General features: G+C 37.8%; 1 protein-coding gene across 6 annotated transcripts in view; it reads right to left on the reverse strand.

The window, feature by feature from the left end:
- msnb (moesin b) overlaps positions 1 to 11,682 on the reverse strand; it is a 69,151-nt gene extending 57,469 nt beyond the window's left edge. Inside the window, exons 1-3 of one of the 6 annotated variants that reach the window (XM_082178346.1) lie at positions 11,216 to 11,682; positions 4,131 to 4,452; positions 529 to 708 (exon numbers count right to left, since the gene is read on the reverse strand). In XM_082178346.1, the coding sequence (XP_082034472.1) occupies positions 529 to 534 (6 nt within the window). In that variant the 5' untranslated portion in view covers positions 535 to 708; positions 4,131 to 4,452; positions 11,216 to 11,682. Of the gene's footprint in view, positions 1 to 528; positions 4,797 to 11,215 lie in introns of all 6 variants that reach the window. The other 5 variants (XM_082178345.1, XM_082178344.1, XM_082178347.1 and 2 more) reach the window with 5 other exon arrangements.
- Positions 11,683 to 12,512: the final 830 nt, after the last annotated feature.

Below are 12,512 nucleotides of genomic sequence, written 5' to 3' on the forward strand. Positions count from 1 at the left end.
ATATATATATATATATATATTATTCGGCATGTATATAATATATGTATTAAATAACAGTATTTTAAAAGATAAAGGGTAACACTACAATTAGGTTTCATTAGTTAACATGAACTAAGAGTTAACAACACTTCTACAGCATTCATTAATCTTAGTAAATGCTAATTTCAACATTTACTAATACATTCTTAACATAACATGTTAAATTAATGTTAATGACCTGTGAACTAACATGAACAAACAATGAAAAGCTGGATTTTTATTAATATTAACAAAGATTAATAAATACTGACACATATGTAGCCTATTGCTCATTGTTAGTTCATGTCAGTTAATACGTTGACTGATGTAAATAATTGAGACCTGATTGTAAAGAGTTGCCAGATAAAGTATATAGTACAATAAATTACTCTTATTTAAATTAAATTACTCTGCTTTAACAAAGTCATAGTTGTGTACTACATGAGGTCAAGATTTGTGTATTATCTGTACAAATTATCTGTATTATGGTAATAATAAATGTTTACTCACAGACATTTGACTATTTTAGAGCTCCTGACTGTGTCCTTCTTGTAGTGGTCTGCTCTCGTCAGAGTCATATGAAAGGACTTGCAATATTTGCCAGGATTACCCCTAGTTAATGTGGTCCATTGTACCTCTAATCCAATAGCAGCCCTGGAATCTCTTTTCAGATTAAACCCTGACATTAACCTCAGGAAAAAAATAAAGGAAATTACTAGAAATAAAATTTACAGTATGCAATTATTTAAGTTTTTTATTTTATTTTTTATTTATATTAAGGTTCAACACAGGGGGACACTGGCAGACAGATTTGTAGTTGGAGAATAGTTATCTGTAGCATTTTACATGCAAGGATGTGTAATCACTATAGTTATACAGATCCAGCAAAAATCAAAATTAGATGATAGGACACACACACATCCACTGAAGGCAAGTGTAGTTGAACCCAAGTGCAGTTTATTGAAAAGCGAACAGATACAAAATAAAGACTTGGCTTGACATCATACACTTAAACATGAACAGAAATAGCGGTTTACAGGGAACAAAGCTAGACAATATACAACTGTAACATGAGTACTATTTATACACAGGAATGAATCACTAAACAATATACACCTGAGAACAAACAAACAATGGACCAATGAGAAAACAGGATACATGACCAGAACAACCAATGAGAACATGACACATAAGACAAGGGAAACACAAGACATGATCACATGACGGCAAGGAATCACATGACAAGGAACCAGGAAACAAGACTAAGTTTCAAAATAAAAGACATGAAAACAAGAACCTGAAATTAAACCAAAAACAGACGTGACATATCCCCCCTAAAAACCACTTTGGCTGAGCTGAGGCCCACCACGGTGGAGCAGGTGACAACCACAGTGGAGCTAAAAACCATCAAGGCATAGCTGAGGACCACCAGGGTGGAGCAGAAGACTCCAGAAGAAGTTCATGAACGACCTCCATAGTCGTATCAGGGCAAAGCGGAAGTTCATGAACGACCTCAGTGGTCGTGTAAGGGCAAACAGGAAGTTTATGGATGACGTCGGGACGAGGTGGAAAGCAGTGTGCAGGCCAAACACACATTATGGATATTGCCATCACAGGGAGCACAGACGAAAGAGGCATTAGCTCTGGGACAACATGACTAGGAAGCACTGAGGCAGGCAGGCTTGGGAGCACTTGGTAAGAAGCTCTTAAAATTCACTTGGTAAGATAGTCCAATAAACTCCTTAACATAGTTTTCAATACTCTGTATGCCTTGACGGAGGCAAAGGAGACAAACTGCTGGGTTCATGATTAAGGTCTAACTTTCAGTAACGGGATTCTACTGAAGCAGAGTGCAGTTGATACCAAGTGCAATTTATTGAGTCCAAAAGTGATCAGATACAAAATAATGGCTTGGCAACCAGAAACATGAACTCACCAACAGCAGTTTACAGAGCTATTTATACACAAGGACTTATCACTAAACAATTAACACCTGGGAACAATCAAACAGTGAACCAATGAGAAAACAGGACACATGAACAGAACAACCAATGAGAACATGACACATACGACTAGGGCAAAGCCACTAGAAGGCAAGCCAGCAACCTTTAGCCAAAAAAGTGCAACGGCTAATGCTAACGCAGAGGCCGTTTCTTTTAATGGATGTCAATGGAGAAGAGGCTTCACTTCACTGAATAAACTGCTTTTGTGAGGAAATAGCTTATCATTTAATTAACCAACTGCCTGTCCACTAGCGATGGGAAACCGAGGCTTTCTGTTTTTATTATTAAAAACAGAAAGCCTCGGTTATTAAATAATAAGATGTATAAATTTACATTTAAATAGTTTATTAATCATTTACTTGCACTTTCTAAGTGATCTTATGATCCACTGACAACTCCTAAATAACTGTTTTGTAAATAATGTAATACTGTACATAATTTAGAAATAATAAATTGATCATTAATAAAGTATGAAAATACAATTATTAAACACATATGCTTATACATAAAAAATAAAGCATTTATATCTGTATTTATAGACTGCTTATTAATGTATATTAATGCTTTATAAATTAAACATTTATTATTTACTAATGCTTAACTAATGATTGATGGCATGCAGTTATTATAAAGTGTTACCGAATAATTTAATGATAAATATTGTGTTATATTGTATGTTGTTTAATTAAAATATAACATGAAGTGTCCCTTATATCCCTGCCAAGTTAATATTGCACTTTAATGATATACTGTATGCCTGCTGTGTGCCTAATGATGATAATATAATGCTTTTCAATGAATGGTGGTAAAAAAAAAATTATATATATATAAAAAAAGATATATAATTAAATATTTATTAAATTAAATTACAATTAAGTTTTTAGTGTAATCTTAAATATACTTTTTTTTTTTACAGTCTGCAGTGACTAGTACTGTCAGGGTTTCGCACTGGCATCCTTGTCTGTGTTTTCTTTGTTTCATGTTTCTATGTTTGTCTTGTGTTTGAGCATATGGCTCTGTCTTTATTTGTGTTTGCCATGTGCTCCTCATGTCCTGCCTCCTTGTTTCCTGTTGCCACGCCCCCTTGTTTAGTCCTCATCCAGTCCTCGTTTTGACTAATTGTGCTCATCTGATCCTCATGTCTCAGCTGGTTTATTGTGTATGTACTTTGTGGTGTTTTCCGGTTTGTGCTATTGAAATTTTCTTAGCGTTTACACTATTTTTTATTTTATTTTATTTTTTTATTCCCAGTATCAGAGTATTAAGAATGGGCAAATGAACCACTGAGGCGTTCCTCTGATTGGTCCAGGAAAAGATTCAATGCTTCGAGAGTGTCGAAAACAGCAGCATCTGCTGGTTATTAAAAAGTTTAGCAGCCAAAAGTTTGTAGAAGAATATCCCTTGATGAAGCAGGCAGCCACCACACACTCCCTGTATGTGTGTGTATTGAATTGCTCAATCTAATAAATTAATTTACTTACCCATTAAAGTGTGGCAATAATTTCCAGTATAAGCTAATATGATTTAACATGACACACTCACACATATATAGAGAGAGAGTAATGAGATCATCTGGTTATTAAATGTGCTTATGAGACTTGACAGTGATATTGCTTGTGTAACTGGGAATTACAGAAAAGTGACAAAGAAGTGGTTAATTATTTTTAGTGAGAAATAAGAGCTGTTTCACAGAGTTGGGGCTAAGTCTATTTCTCCTCTTTGATAATACTTCCCCTGCCTTGGAGAACACTCTTTCATATGGTACAGAGGAGTCAGGTGTACAAAGAAACTGCAATGCCAAAGTGTATAGATGGGGGTACAAATATTTCTGCATTTTCCAGTATTCTAGTGGATCTTCAGCTCTTTGAATGTTTGCCTCTGTTAGATATCTATCAACTTCTGTTATAGCATCAGCTGTGGCACTTGAGCTTGGTTTGCTCTGTTTCTCAGCATTGTCCAACAGGAGCCAAAGGTTTCCACTTAAGAAGTGTGAAGACAAAAATATTTGATTGGGACTGTACATGTACATTGACTGAATCTAATATGACATACAAACACTCAACAACTACAAAATTATAATATTATGGTGAAAAAATAAGAAATAAATACTTTCGCTTGAAGGCTGTTGAGATGATGACGGTGACGCCTCTGATGACATATTCACATTCAGCTTTTAACCGTTTGACAGTCATCTTAATTTGGTTGAGGAAGCAAAGTTGCCATGGTATTTATGCAGAGTGACTCCATTTTCCAGATATTTTCTCTCAGACGACTGATGAGGTTTTCAGTTAATTCTTTAGAGATGTCCATGGTTAACCTACAAAATACAAAATGAGTTACTAAAAGGTGCAAAAAAAGACAATCTAAACATTGATTACTTTTGCTAATGAGTACACTAAATAAATACAAAATAATACCGGATTTGTTCACCCTGTAAAGAGTGGTGAATCATTTTCAGTAAAGGAATGACTTTGGAGCCAGACACTCGTTTTTCCTCAGACAGCTCTACTGTGGCCAGGTGGAATGGGAAGAGAACAAACTGAATTTGCTCTATGGCTTCATAATTCTGTCCATGAAGTGGAGACACATCAGTTTTAAGTGAGGCAAGGGATGCTCCCACAGTTTGTCTTTCATCATGCAGCTGTTGAAGAATGTGAAAAGTGTAGAATTGCTCTCGGGCTGTGCATTCTCATGAAAAGCTCTGAAATGCCTTAGCATGGATGATGTGCTGTTTCCATACGCAAGCTCCTTGTCACACACCAAGCATCTCACCTTCTGAATAATATATTATATATTATTATAAAAAATAAATTATATATATAAATATATAAAAAAAACTAACGCTGACTTTTTATTGACCAATGCATTACACACTAATTACGCACTAACCCAGCGCCGCCAATTAAGCAAAACAAAACGAATGGGCCGCCGATGTACGAGTTTTATGGGCCGTTAAGACAAAAAACGAAACAAAAAAGTATGAGATGTATCGGCCCAAAAAGCACGTCGGCCCACCGGGAATCTCCCGGTAGTCCCGATGGCATTAGCCTGTGCCTGGACGTCACACAAAACAAAATCCTACCTGTAGCCTTTCACCATCCACTTATTTAGCTGCTGTTGCATCAATTGACATGCCATCTCCTTTCCTCTCTTTCTTTTTCTATTTTTAGCCCCCGACAGCTTTTTTGCATTATCCATCTTTTTCGACAACTCACTAACGTTAACGTTACTCGTTCCTGCTCGCTCAGCGCTCACGGCGCCCGCGCCCGCTCGCTATATTATCCCGCCCTCTTCTATGTCAAAATAAAAAAATAATGACATTGGCAACATCGCTGTCTGTATCTGACAGGACAGTTAACATTGTAAGCTAACTTACCTCAGGCTTGCTTTCCGACGTGCGGTTCTTTGTTCGGCAGTGTGTCATCAGACTTGCGGTGTTAAAGACTTTGAAAACAATTCTGCTCTACTCTGACTCGGATTGGCTGTCAGGTTTCGGCATTAGGAATGATGATTGGTTTTTTAAAGCTGCTACGTTTATGGTAACTATAGAGGTATAGGGTAAATGCTGGCCACGACCACGACCCCCCTCCCACCCCATAAATATTTTCTCATCGGATCTGCACAAATCACGTAGGTGACCCATTTTGGTTTTAAAATGGCGAATTTCGCCGAAAGGTGAGGAGTTTTCATACCTGGTCTTGTCTTGTCTTGTACTGTTCTAGCCAGGCATTCATATAATCCTATAGTTCAAACTACAATCCGGCCTCTAGCTCATAAATGCCAGAGGAGAACTGGCCCCCGACTGAGCCTGGGTTCTCCCAAGGTTTTTTTTCTCCATTAGGTCACCTGATGGAGTTTTAAGACACCATTAGGTCAATTGATGGAGTTTTTCGGTTCCTTGCCACTGTTGCCTTTGGCTTGCTCAGTTGGGGATATTTTGGGGATATTTAATTTAATTTGATCAATCAATAAATTCCTTGAAACAAACTTTGTTGTATTATTTTAATTTAATACTGTGAAGCTGCTTTGATACAATCTGTATTGTGAAAAGCGCTATACAAATAAACTTGACTTGACTTAGTGTCCACACGGAGACGCGTTTCGCTGTATACGTATACATTTTTTATCGTATTGGTGCTTCGTCCACACGGATCCGGCGTTTTCGGAGACTGAAACCGCTATTTTTTGAAACCGGGTCCCAAGGTGGATAAATCTGAAAACGCCGCCCTTGCGTTTTTGTGTGTACGGCCAATCCGTATATTTTGTGAAACGATGATGTCATCACACCAAGTGTCAACTAGTCAGACACCGTTAAGTCACAGCAACTACATTTATGTTTTTTCATATTGTTCAACAAAGTTCTTGATTAAAAAAGAAAAAAGAAAAAAAGAAGCTACTGTGCCTAATATTATTGTTGTATACAGCGCGCAAGGTTTATGCGCGAGCTCCAAGTCTTCTTCTCCGTTTTTAGTGTATGTCTGTGGCAGAATTACAGCGCCACATACTGGTCTGGCATGTATACTACATCGGTTTGAGTCGGTTTCAGTGGTTTCGTGTGTACGCAGATATTTCTTGAGACGACGCCGTGTTTACGGAATTTTTTTTTTGAACGGGGAAAAAAAATATCGGATAGGGAAAGCTCTGGCTTCGTGTGGATGTGGCCTTACTGTATGTTCTTCTGTGTGTCCCTGGCCACTGACTCTTAACTGCCTGACTGGTGCAGCTATCTAACCCCTGTGTCAAGCCTCTGGTTCTGTGAGCCTCTCCCTGGCGGCAAGACTGATGTTACATCTGAGATCTACATTAAGCTACGAGTTCCTTGTGTTCCTGCCTGGTCTTTCCTTTGGAGCTGCCTCTATTGCACTCACGTCATCACCATCTTACTGACAGTCTCATTGGTCCTGCCTGTCGTCGTGTCGTCTGCCCTGCCCTACTGTTTGAACTGTGGTTCACGCTTCACTGTTAGGGTGACCAGACGTCCCGAAAAATTCGGAACAGCCCCGAAATCTAAGGTGTTGTCCCGAATCCCAAATCCGGCCCTAATTGTCCCGAAAATTATACTAAAGCAAAATCTTGAGTAGTTATTGTCTGATAAAACATTAAAAACTGTCCGTGGGCAACATGACATCATGACTTTGCGTAAACATACACGCCACTTTCAAGTCAAAAGTGGCGTGTTATCTATACGCATTTTGAGCTATCCGCGTGTATGTTCACGCCGAAACGAACCGCCATCTTCCGCGTGTATGTCTACGCCGTTAAATGTCCGAGCGAAACGGAGCAAAATGTACGTGAAATAATCACGTTGGTCCCCTTTGGAAAACGTGTAGATGTCACAGTTTAACAGCCTCAGACATGAATCATACACGTACCATTATCCCGGGACGTTTGCTAATCCTACCCCTACATCTAATCATAACCATTTCTTAAAACTATAAGCTACAATTATAAAGAAAAACAACAGACAGACAAGTATAATCACAATAATTTATTTAATGAGAAAATGTCAAAATCGGTACCAAAAGTTGTTCACGTGACGATGTGTCGCAGTCCTCTCTGGCAGTGGTTTTGTATGAGGTAACAGACAGAGCAGAATTTAAGTTATTAATTCAAATCCATGATGTTAATCCGTCTTCGGTTCGCTCCCTCTGAGGGCTGCGCGGCAGTGCGCGCTTCATTTCAAATGTGAATGTGCATGACGCAATCTGTGACGAAGCAGGCGAGGCGAGAGCAAATGAGCGTTTGATATTACTGCCGTAACCATAGTAACCTGTCGCTTCTTGAGGGCGCAATTTTTGAATTTGAATTCATAACAAGCGCGGGGTTTGACGTTTACGGTCAAGATGACGATTACTGGATAAAGGGCTGAGTTTGGATCTTTTCCTTGCAAATAATATATGGATTCTGAAGGTTTGGATTACATCAAGCTAATACAATTGGTGTATTTTGTGAATCGATGTTGTGTTGTAAGGTTAGTATATTATGGTTCTATAGGAACCATAAATAAATAGAGCTCGGGCGTAGATGTTATGGAATGGTGCATTGTGGGTAACGGCGGCCATTTTAGAGGCACCGCAAAAAGCCTGTCTATAAGATATTAGCGTAGCCGGCCGGTATCCAGAAAGAGTTATGGACCCGTGACAAAAAAAAGCTGGCTATACCATATACGGACAAACTTCATAATGAAGCCAAACAACGCTACTTTAAAAAAAAAATTATTATAGGCGGAATCGATCCCTATGAACAAAGCCTGGAGTAATATGAAAGTTTACCAAGCCTCAGTTTCCCTGATATTTTCTCCTACCCAGGGCCGGATTAACAATTTCATGTGCCCTCAGCAACAACATTCACACACACACACACACACACACACACACACACACACACACACACACACACACACACACACACATTTTAATTGTTTATTAATAAACAAGTGAGGTTTTTTTTTTGTCACAGTCGGCTGCAAAGATGAGGTTGACGACTGGCGATCTTCGCTGTAGTGAATGCGCCAGAGAGAAATGCACATTGCATACGGATTAACGTACATAAGCAGAGAGCTGTCTGTTTTCTTTCGTTTTGAATTGTTTGTTTAAAAGTAGACATTTCTAAATAGATATATTTATTAAAATACAAATTAATGCAAAACTAAATTCACTTTAAAGAAAGGCTCTGTGCTTTCTGTTTGAAGTCTCTGCTCCGATCAATTTAAAAACTTGTCACTGGAGGCTCACTTGCATTTCACAAATGAATGAGTGCAAGATCTGCAGATCTTTAAACGCGGAGAAAACAATCGTTCGCACCGTTAACCAAGCATCAGTGGTGACACACACACTTGTCAGATTCTGTGAGCTAGAAGCTTGTCCATGCGGGTTTGTTACACTTCAGGAGTAATTCATACGTGCAATAATCCACTGTTTTCGTCCGGTAGCTGCTAGTATATTGACGACCAGCGGCGACCCAAGCCATCCGACGAAAATAGGGAAAACTAATATGATTTATGAGGCGTTTGCCCTGTCGATCATGAGACCGATTACAGCAGTTCACAATACAGCAATACTGAACCATTTTCCAAAAAATTACCTAAATTAATGACCAAATGATCAACGTTACCTACTGCCTACTATACAGTACATCTACTTCCGTACCGTGATTCCCACAATGCATTGCGGCATGACGCAACGATCCCGAACTCTATTATTGTGATTATACTCGTCTGTCTGTTGTTTTTCTTTATAATTGTTGCCTAGGTAGTTTTAAGAAATGGTTATGGTTAGGTTTAGGGGTAGGATTCGTGGCTCAAACTATCTTTTAATGCCATATTGTTCATAAAAATGCCATTTTCCTACATATCTGTCCATTACGTTTTATCATTTTAATATTGTCCATAAAATGGATATGTTTAGGTGTGGGAGTAGAGTTAAGGGATCTTACATTTATAATCTATACAATGGTATAGGAAATTGTACAGAGATCTTCAAGATATGGCAAACGTGTATGGGCGTTAAACTGTGACATCTACGCGTTTTCCAAAGGGGACCAACGTGATTATTTCACGTCTTGTCGTGATACCGGGGAATCGATATTTTTTTTCCTAGGATGGTAGGAGACGATTAACCCCAGTGACGGGTAGGTTTAGGGACTTTTAGGGAGTTGGGGTAGGTCATATCTATATACAGTAATGTAACGTTAAGTCAACGGCGTTGATAAACACGCTGAAAAGCGATTATGCGTGTTGATAGCACGCCAAAAATGGAAATCGAATTGGCGTGTCATACATACGCCATTTCATGAGATCAGTCTGCCGTGGAGGTTGAGTCGTCCTGCAGCCAGCCCCCGCCGGCAGCTCATTGGCTGCAGCATCTTTTTTGTTTCTTTTTTTGAAGTTCTACAAATCTACAAAGATACCGTAGGCACGAATTTAGATATGCATTGATAAGTGAGCGCAAGTTGCAGCAGCCGCAAGGACAGTGAATGTGCAGGCAGCCAGTCGTAAAGAGAGATTTGATTGGAAAAAAATACTTCGGCCTAATGTCTGATGTCGGGTTACACAAAGCAAATCATCTACACAAATATTTAGTTTTCTTATTTAATGACCGACAATTTAGTCGTTATAATAATTTTGGCATAAGGCTTATTAGCGTTAGGCTATCCGGAAAGGTCTGATTTACGCACTTTTTACAACAGTCATTGTTTGTTCACAATCAGAATGACATTTGAGTTCATGATTTTAATGTTGTTTTTTTGTGGCAGACTAAAGATGACAGACTGTTGATCTGTTTGGTTCAGGTTTGAAATTCATTATCTTTTATTATAGGCTCAGGGTTCTCAAGTTTTATCAAAAGCTTGGAGTGAGATCACATGCGGTTAGGGGAGGAGCCCTAATGGAGCCCCGCCCCCGCCCCCCAATTTTACCCATTGTTCATAATTAACCAGCACAAATTGAAATTATAACAATTGGTAAATCTGATAAATGACAGAGCAATTCATCACATCAAATATACTCTTTAATGTTAGGCTATATTTCAAAATTACAAATATACAAAAATTACAAAAATATAACAAATTGCTCCAAACAGTTTGGAAAAACAAATATATTAAAACATATTATATAAACAAACGTTTATGTTAGATGCGATTAATCAATTTGACAGCACTAGTTTAAACATACTTTTTTTTATGTTTGTTGTAGTATATATATATATATTTTTTTTTTTTTTTTTATATAAATTTTTGAGTCATGAATAATATTATCATTTTCTTGAACTTATAAAAACTCTGGTACAATGCTAATTATTATCTCAAATGGTAAAATAAATTTTTGCTTTTTCCCTGACATCTTTGAAAAATACAAATGCCATGGCAATGATTAATGTATGTTTTGACAGGATGTAAAATATTACCCAGAGCACTCTGCTTTAATACATGTAGCCTTAATGTAACTAGAAAGACTATTAATACAGTATAATATATCATTTAAAATAAAATTAAGAAATACATCTTCATTCATTCCCATACCCACTAACATTTCCCTTAGTTTCAGATAACGTAAGCTAGCCGAACTGAGCCAAAGCTTCTGGCCTGGTTGCAAAGTAGTTGTAGAGTTTTTGACTGCATCAATAATAATGTATACGATGGGCTATATATTACATGTTCTAGCCTAAAAATGTTAGACGAGCTTTCTTCCAACTTACCTTCTCCATCACGACGTGTGTTCGCGCGATGTTGTTGGTTACCTAGTAACGAACGTACGGTGGCCGAGAATGTTCCATCAACTTCCGTGTGTTCGCGCATCTAACGCAATCTGGCCGAGATACGTGCTGGCGGCAGGAAACTTCACTTTGTGTGCCTGCGCCTACAACGTTATATATAAAGCTTGCAGGACAACTTGGTTGGCATTGCCTTTTCAGCGTGAGAAATACACGATGTGGCGTGTGAGCGTGTGAACCGGTTGAATTGCGTGTGTCTCACGGCCAATCCGTGAGACTTGAGAACCAGCCTATAATACGTCACTGACGTCACTGCCATTACACGACAGGCTGAGGTGCCTTACGTGATCCAAGTTAGTTAAAACCCTAGACCCTCTCATCTCCCTATAATAAGACAATCTCTGACTAGGGAAAAACAAGACATGATCATACTGTATGAGGGCAAGGAATCACATGACAAGGAACCAGGAAACATGACTAAATTTCAAAATAAAAGACATGAAAACAAGAACATGAAATTAAACCACAAACAGACATGACACACTCACACACAAACACACAAGCACACTACAATGGTATTTATCCACTGAAAAAAACTAAAAAACATCCCCAAGTCAAAATTTTCTAGTGACTGGTTACATCTAAATTTTTCAATTAGTCTGACGTATTATTTCTCATTATTTCTCATTGAGCCAATGTTAACAGACTATTGCAACAAGAATTGCACTTGGGCCAATTTAAAATTTTAGATGTTATCAGTCACTAGAAAATTTTGACTTGGAGAGGCTAGAATTTTTTTACAGTGTCCTTTAACTAAAGAGAATAAATAATTTTGTTATAAATAAATTGTTGATCAATAGATAAATCACTTGTCTTATGAATATTTGAATGTTTTTACTGTGTCAATCTCAACACTTTGTGCAACACTTTTTGTACTGTCAATATTCATATATGTAGTGTAGACCTACAGTATTTAGATTAATATTCCACTGTTGACCCAGCAGTATTTAGATGGCCTCATCATGATACAGTGCAACAGTGACTACAGTATCCAGGACTATTTAAATATAAACATTGCTCAATTTACATTCACAATGATTTGAGACAACTTTAATGTAATTTATTGAAAAAACTATGCGATTCCTAAAATTCAAATTCAAATTAGGCCAAATTAGTCCAGTGACACCCAACCCCTCCCCATCACTTCATTTAGTTATTTATAGTCTGTTTAGCAGTAGAAATCTTAACTCCAAAACAGTAAGAAAACAAAAATAACTTCAGA

The sequence above is a fragment of the Leuciscus leuciscus genome, assembly GCF_965113295.1.
Source record: "Leuciscus leuciscus genome assembly, chromosome: 8".
NCBI lineage: Eukaryota > Metazoa > Chordata > Actinopteri > Cypriniformes > Leuciscidae > Leuciscus > Leuciscus leuciscus.